Genomic DNA, 12710 nt, shown 5'->3' on the forward strand with positions numbered 1-12710 from the left:
TTTATGTGGTGCAATAAAGTTTTCAAAATTGAGAAATGATATCCCTAGAATAAGGCTCGGGTTTCACAATGATACCGACATGCGGTGGGTCTTTGACAAAGATTTTATCTAAAGATTGTAAAATTATATTTCATAATGCATTCGCACGGAATTTCAAAACCCCGAAAAAATGTCATTGTTTTATTCATGGATATGGCTATAAATTTGCTACATTCAAGCCGAATATCGCATTCGTTACAATTTGTTGAAGGGAATCACATACCTTTAATCATGAAAGGTTTTCTTGTGGTTCTTGCACTTGGCTTTTTTGTAGCAACATGGGCAGAGGAACCAAAAATACTCGAGGATGTTAAGTTTGAATATGTGGTGGAAGAAGAGCCAGAAGGCGATCTCAAAATCAAAAAAATCGTTGATGGATATGGACCTGATCATGGGGAGAGACCTCCTGGAACAGGAGCAAAGTCACTCGGTGGTAACTATTACGGGAATAATAGGTATAACCGTGGTGGATATTATTACGCCCAATGTCCTGCTTACGGGTTAGTATTTTTTCAAATTTATTCAATAAGTTACAAATTTCAGATATTTTTTCAATTTTTGTCACATACCTGCCGTCTTGAACTTCTGAGCTTGTGTTTGATAATTTATGTGTATTTTTCCAGCTACAAACCCGTGCACCCCATCTGTTCAGCAGCTAATGAATGCTACAAAAGTCATTGTAAAGTCTCAATAAGTAAAGGATATTACTGCGGGTTGCAGTTTTTCTTGCACAAACCCCTTGTGGTCGCTGGAACCTATTGCAAGTAAGTAATATGCACTTATTTTTTTAAGATAAATTCGGTACATTAAGGTACGGAAGTTACATTCGAGAAAAGCTTTCTTTAATACAAATAATGTGTTATAACCGAAATTTAAATTCAGATCGTATGATATATATATATATTTCCATCCAATTTTCAAGTGAAAACACAGTGATTCCGTTCAGGTCCAAAACTCAACAATGCGGAAAGAACCACTGGCGTAAATGTTACTGCACAACCAAATTCTGTTGGTTCAAGTTGAAGAAAGTTATCAAGCACTACAGTAAATTCTACATCGTCTATGTATGGATGAGGGTATGTTATACTTACATGAAATTTGAGTTTTTCAATTAATATGAAATCTCAAAACCGTCGCCACCAAGGTTTCACTGATAAAATATTGACTTGAAGATCATATAATTATTCTTTACATTAAAAGTCGCTATGCTGAATCATTTTTCGTGTGGTTTTGTATACAAGTCATGCATGCTGTTGTAAATAAAGGCTAAATTTTCAACAATGATTAATCTAACTATTTTTCTTACAGCGTGCTTGTGGATGCGAATGCCGTGGAAAGATGGTACCTAAGCCGTATTACCCTCCTGTTCATTATTCCAAACCGAGTCATCCCAAACCAGTTTATCCTAAGCCACATTACCCGACTAAACCAGTTTATCACAGTAGAACATCCTATACTGATGATTCGTATGCGGGGTACCCAACTGGTGGTGATACCTACCCAAATACCTACGGAGATTGGTAGTTTTACTTCTATGATACCCCTACACGAGGATAAAGACCGGCTTGAAGACAACGATTGATTCTTTCTATTTTTTTCTCGTTAAAATAAAATTAATTCGACCGAATAGTAACACGAAAACATAATATTCATTTCGTGTATTTGTTTATAAAAATGGGCTGGGTTAGTGGATTCGTCAATGTGCGAAGGTGTGTATACGCGAGCTTCATAAATATATATATATGCAGATGACGGGACAAAACAACCTCATTACAGACATATCTATATATTTGTTGCGGTTGTAAAAAACTGACAGGCAGCCATGGTTATTATGTGCACTGAATATTATATGATTACTACTTAAATTGTTAATGGCCGAATTCAACTACAAGCAGTCGGCCTACCTAAAACAGTCTTCACCACAAACCACGTTTAGGACATAGATTCAACCAAATATTGGTTGTTTTGTAAATAAGCAGAGCAGAGTAAACTAAGTAGGCTGTTGTACATTGCGGTAATGGCGGCGAGGAGGAGATGTGGGACGGGAAACGGTCCAATGGTAACCGGACAGAAAAACAACAGTATGAAATAAGAACTATAAATATAGAGAAATACCGTATATGGTGAAACTGTACTGGCCAGATCTGGGGCAAACCACAAACGCAGGTCAAACCGTTTTGTATGGAACAAACGAGAAAACGCGCCACGACTAGGGTATCGATTCCAACCGCACCAGCATGTACCTGTTTTAATGTAAGGTAATATCGGAATGAATGGCTCTTATCTTGATCCGAGTAAACTAAAGTGAACCTCATTGCGTTATGTGATCTTATGAACATAATGATATGTGGTTATGAAATAAGATCCCTTTAATACCATTCGTTACGCACATTAAACATAAGAAGAAAACCTCTCTGACGTAAGTAATATCTATAAAAGCCAATTTTGATAAGCAAGCAAGTCTGCCGAAAAAAAATCACACACTAAGGTCGATACACACAACCAACCGATACGGCAGTCAGACAAAGAAGACATGGTCGGTCACGTTGACGGACGTGTTCGGAGCTAAAAATATTGTTTATTTGTGTGGATAGAACTCAGTTGATAATATTACCGGTAGTATTTAAAGCCATAAGTCAATGCGCATAGGTACGAATTTCGGTGCCAAAATATTTCACACACCAGAAGCACTTAAAAAAAATGAACACTTTGTAGTATTTGAGGTCATTTTACACTTTTTTAGATATAATTGTAATTCAGATATCTTGTTGCAAGAAAAAAAACTTGAAAAACAAGTTCGACTGGTGTAACAATTCTCAATGTTACCGGAAATAAGCGAAGGTTGCACCGCCTACACTCTACACTGTGGTTTGATGAAAAGATTGGCGGAATTGCGTGTCTGTAGTTAAACACGACGTAATCAACGCTGTTCTATTTTAAATAATATGAACATTGAATTATTCCAGAAATTTCATGCGACTGAAAGAAAAAAAGAGATATTAGCTTTTTTAGAGCTTCGACCGTCTTGAAGTCTGAATATTTCAAATCATTTAGCCAATTCGATTGGCAGATCAAAAAAATTTTCCAAACAACCATCACCCCCAAAATAACAACAAAACTGATATCAACAACAGCAATTCAGAAAAACAACCCGTAGATCAACTTCGTACCCAAAAAATCCGAAAGCGCCCTTCACAAAACTTATATTTATATATATATGTGGGATCACACAGGAATATTTAGCAGAATTCGCTCGGGGTCTGTATAGTTTTTACAACGAATTTGAAGAGAATGAGCGTTTGATTGATTGATTTAGTGGATAAATACTACTCTTTTATCGCCGGAAATTGGCCTTTTAAGGTGTTTTAAATTGAATGGATTTCCAAGCTTTTGTGAATTTATTGTATTGCATTGACAAAAATAGTTTTCCGGCCCGTTTCAACACAGTTTAACCCGGCCCGCGGTCAAAAAAGTTCGGTGACCCCTGGTCTAGAATTACCGCTGAAGGGTTCAATGGAATAGCGAGAATCACTGCGGCTAGGTTTGGTGGCCTAGTCACTAGTGGCTTGGCAATGTAGCAGACAGTCTGTTCAACTTGAAAAGTGTTTAAAAATATCGAGATACCAAAATCGGAATAAAACTCGGCCCGAGGGGGAACGTTCTGGAATAAATCGCTCAAGGTGTAAACGTGTCGTGTAGAAATTGGTCTATTCATTCCTGATTCCTCTACATGCTAATAGATTCGTGTCATTGGCAAACATTTGACTATAATTGCCTTTATTGGTTTTTATTAAACAGCTTTAAAATTAAAAATGTCCAAATATATCTAATTGCCAGCTACGATAGCTATGAAAGTCGAATCGCTTTCGACTTGTTATTATTAGTTTACGATCGAATTTGAAGTAGTTAGTGAGAGAACAACAAGTTAGACTAATTGCGTCGTTTGTTTCGTAAAATGAGACATCGCAAAGTTCATGTCACGTCAGCTCTTATCGCCTAATCGCTGTTTTCAAAAACACCATTCACACAATAATTGCACAAAATACAGAGAAAGAATATGTTCAAATATTCCACAAAAACGAGAGAGTGCGTCACGGTTATTCAAGTTTTTTTAATTAAAAATTTATCTATAAAATCTGAAGCTCTTTGCTCCACTTGGACATTCTTGCGTTTTCTTCTGGATGATTGACCGTTTCTGAATATGAAAGGTTTTATCCTTGCGCTTGTAATAAGCGTCTTTGCGGTATCCTGGGCCCAAGATGGGGCTGACGGACCGAATCCACTCCAGGTTGTAAATGTTGCAAATGTGAAAGAAGAAAAACCCGGGGGCGACCTAATCGTAACTAGTGAAGAAAGTAATGTAGGTGACAATACTCTGTCTTCAGCTTCTTATAACTCCGGCCAGTCTGGGGCAACTGGAGCAAAATCTCTGGCAACCGGGGCTAGACATTTTTGGCCCCCTCCAGTATACCCACATCCTAATCCTTATGACACATGTCCAGTATACAGGTAAGAGTTGTTTGAAAAATTTGTTATTTTATCGAACTATATTCAACGTAAAACACGACTGCTAATTTTTATAATTTAGGTATGAGCCGAAGGACCCCGTCTGTAGAGCAGGTCATTCTTGCAGCAAGCGTCGATGTAAAATTAAAGTAAAGAAAGGATATTACTGCGGATTGGAATTCTACTTGTACAACCCATTTTGGGTCGCCGGAAGCTATTGCAAGTAAGTCATGGATTGATAGAAAATATATTTTTAAATAATATAGAAACCATTTCACTAGCTAACGTGTACTCAACAATAGTTTTTCGACGGGTATATATAGATAGATTGAGCTTACCCGAACTACCCAGTTTCTTTGTATTTTCAATTAGATATATATATATAGTACTTTGCAGTATATAATAAATGTATCTGCTTACAATTCCTATTTTTTTCGTTCAATTCCCAAACAATGTATAGAAGGTTTTTAAGTTATGTATTGTCTGAATCTTCATGAGGTGTTAAAAATCATTCACCGCTTATTCTCTTTTTTAAATAAATGTTTCTACATACGTGATGTGTTGAAATAGTTTTGCGCTTTTGCGCGTGATTCTGTAAAATCATAAAATTACGCGCTTCGGGCTATTTTTCATCAGCGCTTTTAACGTGAAAGTAAACAAACGTGCGCTGACGAACATGAACCACACGGAATTAATTGGAAAGTAGATTATTTATATCTGCTGTTGATTTTCAGTCCAAAAAAGTATGACATTGTCATTGTCAATAATAAACCGCCCTTCCGAGGCGCTCAACCAATAACATATTGATGAAAAACCCGACAGCCTACGATTTATTTTATTTTATTAAGATGTTGACACAGCATTTGACTTAACTTTTTATTGCAGGTCTCAATCTAAGTGTGGACTCGATTACTGGCGTCTATGTTACTGTAGAACCAAGTTCTGTTGGTTCAAGCTGAAACGTGTTATCAAACACTACAGCAAATATTACTTCGTTTATGCGTGGATGAGAGTAAGTATTACTTGTTTTATGGATTTTTGGGAATTGATTATCTCTATATAATATAATATCAAAAATATATTCTGGAATACCATAATTATATGCTCTGTTACAACAACTCCCATCTTGGGCCTCGTCATACGGATACATGTTATCACCGTTTGTTTCAATGTGCCGCTTATCTTATTGAACGTGGCATGGATACGGACAAATGTCCTACAAATATTTTTTTATTCAATGGTCATCAAAGTATATCAATGAGATTGACGCGATTCATAAGTCATATTTAACAGGTATGAGTGACGTAATTGTGCGGGTTTCAGTAAAACTTCCTTAAGGCCTTTCAATTTTACTAAATATTAGGAAATATTTAGAACTTCGTATTTCTTAACTACAGTATGCTTTTTCTATTGCAGCACCCATGCGGATGTGAATGCCGTGGCAAGAAGAAGCAAAAGCCATACATTCCTCATCCAACTATATACCATCCGCCCACACCTCACACAATTTATCCGGATTTACCATACTATCCGGATCAACCTTATTATCCGGATACAGACCACCCCTATCCACATGGTCCCATTTGGTAATGAGGATCTATGACTATGGTTGTAAATGAAGACAGTTCAATAATGTTGGAATTCTTTTTATTTTGTTTTGTTGATGGGTTTGAAGTGCCACCGTGAAGATGTCGCTGCTGGATAACTAGTATATTGGTTCTCCGCGTCTTCCTCCACCTTGGAATGTGATTTTAAACACTTTATTTTCAATTCAGTATATTTAGTGCATATTTTAGCACGGAGAAAAAATAAATAAATACTGATTACTGCTCAATTATGGTGACAAATAGTCTCTTATGTCTCGCCAACGTTTAAAAGCCATGTATAGTTGAAGTAGGGATTTTTTGAGTTTGAATCAACAAATGTGGAAGTTTATTCATCTTAACCGATTGTACGGTCCCGGATAAAAAACATTAAGGCGTTTGAACACAAATTGAGCCAGGATAGAATATTGGGTACGCCTGTTGTATGCGAACCATGGACACCGGAACGTAGTATGTGTACCAGGTTAGGCCATAATTTTATTCCAATTTATCTTATTTTAGTTTTTTTACGAGTTCGGGGACTAGCCAAGTGACTCAAGTAGTATTTGTACCTGAAATTATGGTCTAACCCTAACCTGGTACACATACTACGTTCCGGTGTCCGCCATCTTGGTTCACATACTACGGGAGTACCGAATATTGTATCGAAGCAGAGATAAAAGAAAGAAGTTGTGTATACGAATTCGTAGGATACAATTTGAATGAACACAACGTTTGAATTAAAAACGGTTTTTATCATTTTTTTCGTAAGCTATAAAAATATACAAAAGTAAACCTAATACTGGCAAAACAAAATGCCATTTTAAGTCTACAAAGATTCCAAATAAATATTAGGTTTGGAAGCCCATTGTTTTTTCTCCTATACTTTTAAAACGCCAAAACGGACATCTTCTCTCACACTATCCGGAACAATTACAGATAGTGGCTCCTTGGCGTCATACTCAGTATCACCCCACACTACTGAATAAGTTCCCAACATAAAAGGCTATAGCTTGAAGTCGGATTTTATTCGCCATCGAAAAGTACTAATCACTTTTATTGTGGCTTAAAATTATAGGTTTTTCAAATTCCTGGGCATCGGAAGACTGATAGCAATATTTATAAAACCGTACATGTCACGCACGTCGCGGGCGTCTGTTATTTTAAAATAAGAAAAATAATTGTTCAAGCTTGGGTTATGGATATACAGTACATTGACAATTAGGCGTTGGGTGATTGCATTTTCTGAAAATATTCACTGGATAAGATCTATGATGATAAGGTCATAAATAATATGCAAAGATTTAACTAAAATTTATTTCGAATAATATTTTTGTTACTCGGTCAACACATTGCACTTTTTCCCGTTCGAGGATATCAAGTAGACGATGTTTTGACAAGGTCGATAACCTGAGATACATAGGCCGCAAAAATGCACTTATTGCGATATAAAAGCAATAATAAAAGTGTTCATCTAAGCTCAATTGTCATTTAAAATACAGAAAATCGGAAAATATCCGTATAGTGTATATCAGGGGTTGGCAATTACTTTTCTAAGTGGGCAGGATACAGATAATAGACTTAGACACCATTAAAAAAAGATGAATATTTGATAAAAACAAAAGATAGCAGCCACGACGAAGACAAGCAAATGACGTTGGCACAAGCGCTTCATGCTTTGGTTGCACGCGATGAAAACGAATTTGTGTCATTGATAACGAAAGTGGCTGAGAAAGAAATGCTGCTATGTGAAACAAGCAGAGACAGAAAACATGGAAAAGTTGTAAGACGCCCTAAAATCAATTAAATCTACGTCAGTTAAGGCTGAGCGTGCATTTTTAGCGCTTGAATTTTTTCCCAACAAAATCGTCTTACTCTCATGTTTTCGCATAAGAAACATACATGACAGTGTGTTTTTTTTTTAATTTTATTTATTTATTAGATGGTGGAAATCGTGACACCGGGATTTCAAATCTGGTCCCGAAATAGAAACCCTACTCAAAACTCAATATGAATTAAAACGGTTTATTTGCAAATAACTAGACACAATGATTAACGGGACTGATGTAGCCTACTGCATGCCTCCAGAAGCTTGTTTAAATCAGGCTCGAAGTTGCTTGTGCTGATTCTTAAGACTGATTGTAGATTTGAATCCGTTAAAGGAGATCTGTTTTTGCTTATGTTGGTCTTCATACACGAGAAGGTTTGCTCGCATATGTATGTTGATGCAAACACCACGAACATTTTTTGGGGAAAATCTTTGATATTTTCCTTTGTGAAGTGATAAATAAAACTCAATCAATGACTTCTTTTCAAAACTGCTTTTCAAAGCATTGTTAGCTTAGAAATAAATGAGTTCCACCTATAACTCGTCAGCGATCTTTTCAACATCGTATGAGACTGAAGACTCCAGTAAATCAAATGCATGCTTCATAGCATTGAAATCAGAAAATATTCTGACGAATTCTGCTCTCAGTGATGAGTCCACTGTACTTTTTTTTTTGCAGATGTAGCGTTAACAGACTGACTTTTTGAAAGAGGAAAGTGAGCATAATTTTCATTAGATATTTGTTTCGCGAAAAGTGCAAGCTTTGTTTGAAATGATTTAACCTCCAAATGTAAACCATGAGCAAATACTCCTTTTCCTTGGAGTTTTTTTCTTAAGTTCCTTCATTTTTTGCTTTATATTTGTAGCAAATGCAAAATCAGGCAACCATTCTGTATCCTGTGCTTTGGTAAAGAAGTCAAAGACTATATATTTCATTTCAAAAAACACGACAATCTCTTCTTCAAGTTCCCAAACTCTTTTAAACACGATTCCCAAACTAAGTCACCTTACATTGGTGTAAATGGATTGGTAGCGTACATCAAAGAAATCGGAATCAGTGTTTTGCAAGAAATCCCGATATTGTCTGTGATTTAATCTTTTTGATCTAATTACATTCACTGCTTGTACTACTGGATTTACAACATATATATTTGAAATTTAACCTGGATTTGCAAAGACTTCCCTGATGTGTTTCCCTGTATTATACAGTGAAATGTGATATAACCCAATGAAGTGGGTGATCAGCTTGAATTTTGTCATTTATGTTTTTTATAAGTCTAGTATGTTTCTCAATTAATGACGACGCACCATCTGTTGTTATGCTCACAAGCTTATCGAGACATAACTGTGACTTTTCTAAAGAGTGCATAACACTGTTGAACAGATCTTGCCCCGTGGTAGTGCCTTTGAGTCTCCCCATGGACAGCATATCTTCCGTGGTGCAAATTTATTCGTCGATTCCCCTGGTAAAAATCAGTAACTGCGCTGTGTCCAATTTATCTGTTTACTCGTTTAAAGCAGTGATTCTCGAAGTGGGCGATATCGCCCCCCCCCCCCCCCCCCCCCCCCGGTGGGCGAAAACGATACAGAGAGGGGCGAAAAGGTCGATAGGGGGGCGATTTCGCGAAACCTGTTTTTGCTCGGCGCACAGTGCACTTAATTCTGTACTCTGTGTGCATTTGCAGGCTTGAATCTCGTGGTCGATTATCACACGCGAAAGGATTGCTGGACTCGTCTCCGCAGTAAGGTACTGTAGTTTGCGTATCCCAGTGGTTGGTAAAATACGGCTGGAGTAAAAAAAATCTGGCCCGGGACGATTCACCGAATGAACCTATCCCCGACCTTTGACCGCGGAAAATTCTTCCTATACTTTACCATTTTAAAATATTTGGGGCTTATTTTAAGAGGTTTCGCGAGTTGTTGCCTGTGTAAAATGGGTGTATTTGTTTCAAACTATCATCATACTTCATATCATTCAACAATCTGTTTTTTAAAAGTACCGCTAAAATTTTTTAGCCTAGTCTATCACAGCTATTTCTACACCAATTTTTGATTACTGTATTTAAACTGAAACTCATAGGAAGACAAAGTAATCATTGACGTATATGATTTATATTTAAATCTCCGAAAAACAACTAAAAACTAACGAATATAATCCAAAAACACGAAAATGAGAAATGTTCACGACCACGTCTGAAAGTCTGTCTGAGTGGATGCGAATGGGGGGGGAATTGTTACGTTTATTTTTACATTTTGCTGATTGGCCAATGTCACAATGCAAACAAGGAAGTCTATGCCCGGGTAAACATCCAAACGGCGGTTTTGACGATGAATTTATAATCTACGCTCAAGGAGTAAATTACATTTTCTTACGTAACAGAATTCATCGTGAGACACGTTTAGACTAAATTTTATCATATCCTAAAAATTCTATTGAACAGCTAGCTACTCGTTAGGTTTGCACGTAATTGACAAAAATCAATTCCGTAATTACGGCAAAATCAATTACGTAATGACCCCGTAATTGCGATATTTTTCCACGCATTTAAACCTATCATAACAACCAATTGAATCCACTTCTTTTCCGAATGGGACATTGAAGTTGGGTTTTCATATTCTTGGCAGTACTACACGCCGTCGACAGATGTTAAAGACAAATATCAAGGAGTGAATTCAAATAAATTTTATTCTGATTTTTATCTTTTGTGTTAGCTTTGGTTTTCCTTTATCACCTTCGCAAATTAACCGTCCCATTTTTATGCGATCAATTTTATTTTATCATTACCGACACTGGTATACGGATATTTATGGAAACGATAGTTTTTTAAAACCACCTTAATACTGAATAAAAATTACGGGTTTCTAATTTATTAACCAACGACGAGCGTATTCACTCGTTTGATTATACTTGCGATTTCCTCGCGACGAAGACTTGTTTTTGCAGCGTCTTCTGCATTATCCGACATTACTGCCTTGTTAAGCATTTTATAATAATAATTATTGATGTCGACTTATTGACGATATTCCGATTACCATGCTTCATTTTACATTTAATCATCTCGCGGACTGAATGTTTATAACATTATTTGCGATAAATTTAGATCAAATATTATTTATTTGAGTATAATTTAAATATCGAACTTATATGATATGCCTTCTCCGAAAATACAAAAGTTATATCGCAAAACAATGCATTTTGTGACATTTATTTTACACTCACGACATTTATTTGCTAACTCAAGTCGGCGATCCTATCGGCCAAGATTGACACAAGTTTGGTCGAGTGCCGGTGGTATTCAAGTCGACGATAAATCAAAATAAGTTGGCGCATTTGGTAAGACAGTTAATCATATATGGCCGAAATATTGAGAGGAATTGTGAAAAACATCATGCGGACTGATATATAACATCATCCGGACTGATATATAACGATAAAACCGTTAACAGAACATCAAGATTTTGTAATAGAAAATGGATCTCGCACAGAATAAACACACTGGCTCATATTTGATTATATATGATAGCAGTTAAATTTTTTGCGGTCCGCGAGGAATCCGTCGTTTTGCTGTTTCTCTGCCGTCTCAATCGCTTTACCGATGCCGAGAAGACGAAGTTGCGTTGGTTCATTACGCAATCTCTCTTTTGTCGTCATATTGCTATTTGATAAGCGCGACATTAATTATCACGGCGAGTTATTGGCGCGAGTGATCAATCGCTCTTTTCGCTTATTTGGTTCCAATTCGTCACGAAAGCTCTTCGTTAAATTTCACAAGATCGTCGTGTTGAAAGGTTATGGATATTTTCCTGTTTATACCCCAAGTCTGAAATAAAACAGCCAAAAACAGTATGATATTCCATGTTCATATATCAAGTGTTGATATTAACAATAAAGAATGGTTAAGCATTGCTAATCCACACTTGGTGGGGAATTCCCACTATTTAAACGCGTGACTATAAAATAGAATAAAATAGAAACGGAACATATATACCATAAGTAACGGAAAACTGGAACAAAGAAATAATAAATAAAAGTAAAATGGATACAAATGTTTGATAGACCATGTTTGAAAGATTGATCTCCTGCGTTCATTAGTCATTTCACCCGAAGAAGTTGAAACCGGGCGTGTTAGCGTCCATCGGTCTTAACACAATTCTTCCCCCTATCTACGGTTATTATGTACATTGGCCATGGCCAAGCTAGATAAGATGCGAGAGAAGTTGAAACCAGGTGTGTTGGCGTCAATCGGTCTCAACGCAATTCTATCCCTTATCTACGGTTAAGTTACGGGAGAAGTTAAAACCAGGTGTGTTGGCGTCAAACGGCCCTACTCAGTTCTTCCCCCTTAACTACGTTAATAATTTACATTGGCCATGCCAGAGAAGTTGATAATAGGTTAGTGAATGGCAACGCGTCATGCCCTCCTTCACCTACGTAGCAAGAAAGGTAAAAGAGAGAAAAACGGCTGCGAATACCGGAACTCTAACTTCTACTTGTTGAGCTTTCATTTTTCGCAATCGACGAAATTGACTGCTTTGAAGAAAGCTCGTTTCAATGCAATAATTACGACTTTACGTAATTCGTAACTTCCCTTCCGTAACTCAAAATAATTACGTAATTACGTAAATCCGTAAATTACGTGCAAGCCTACTACTCGTTTAACGAGCCTACAATTTAATTATAATTAGACAAATGGAAACACGAAGAAAAAAAAGTTGCTGTTGAGGGCAGGGGTTCAATAGCGCAGTAAATATTC

The 12710-nt window shown here is 36.7% G+C and overlaps 2 protein-coding genes across 2 annotated transcripts; both read left to right on the forward strand.

Moving 5' to 3' along the window:
* Positions 1–223: 223 nt before the first annotated feature.
* LOC120334530 (uncharacterized) lies at positions 224–1691 on the forward strand. The gene is made up of 4 exons (XM_039402039.2): positions 224–539; positions 663–803; positions 986–1115; positions 1348–1691. Exons 1-4 carry the CDS (start codon positions 271–273, stop codon positions 1561–1563), a joined length of 756 nt encoding a protein of 251 aa, XP_039257973.2. The 5' UTR covers positions 224–270; the 3' UTR covers positions 1564–1691.
* A 2217-nt stretch (positions 1692–3908) lies between these two features.
* Positions 3909–6379, forward strand: LOC120334088 (uncharacterized). Its single transcript, XM_039401539.2, has 4 exons — positions 3909–4548; positions 4628–4768; positions 5431–5557; positions 5962–6379. The coding sequence occupies exons 1-4, from the start codon at positions 4241–4243 to the stop codon at positions 6133–6135; spliced, it is 750 nt and encodes a 249-aa protein (XP_039257473.2). The 5' UTR covers positions 3909–4240; the 3' UTR covers positions 6136–6379.
* The last annotated feature ends 6331 nt before the right edge of the window (positions 6380–12710 follow it).

The sequence above is a fragment of the Styela clava genome, chromosome 15 (genome assembly GCF_964204865.1).
Source record: "Styela clava chromosome 15, kaStyClav1.hap1.2, whole genome shotgun sequence".
Lineage (NCBI taxonomy): Eukaryota > Metazoa > Chordata > Ascidiacea > Stolidobranchia > Styelidae > Styela > Styela clava.

Excerpts from the sequence above, each read along its gene's own strand:
- LOC120334530 (XM_039402039.2), top strand. The coding sequence starts at position 271 with ATGAAAGGTTTTCTTGTGGTTCTTGCACTTGGCTTTTTTGTAGCAACA. Across the intron at positions 804-985 it reads GTCGCTGGAACCTATTGCAA|GTCCAAAACTCAACAATGCG; the intron begins GTAAGTAATATG and ends GATTCCGTTCAG. Across the intron at positions 1,116-1,347 it reads TCGTCTATGTATGGATGAGG|CGTGCTTGTGGATGCGAATG; the intron begins GTATGTTATACT and ends TTTTTCTTACAG.
- LOC120334088 (XM_039401539.2), top strand. The coding sequence starts at position 4,241 with ATGAAAGGTTTTATCCTTGCGCTTGTAATAAGCGTCTTTGCGGTATCC. Across the intron at positions 4,549-4,627 it reads GACACATGTCCAGTATACAG|GTATGAGCCGAAGGACCCCG; the intron begins GTAAGAGTTGTT and ends TTTATAATTTAG. Across the intron at positions 5,558-5,961 it reads TCGTTTATGCGTGGATGAGA|CACCCATGCGGATGTGAATG; the intron begins GTAAGTATTACT and ends TTTCTATTGCAG.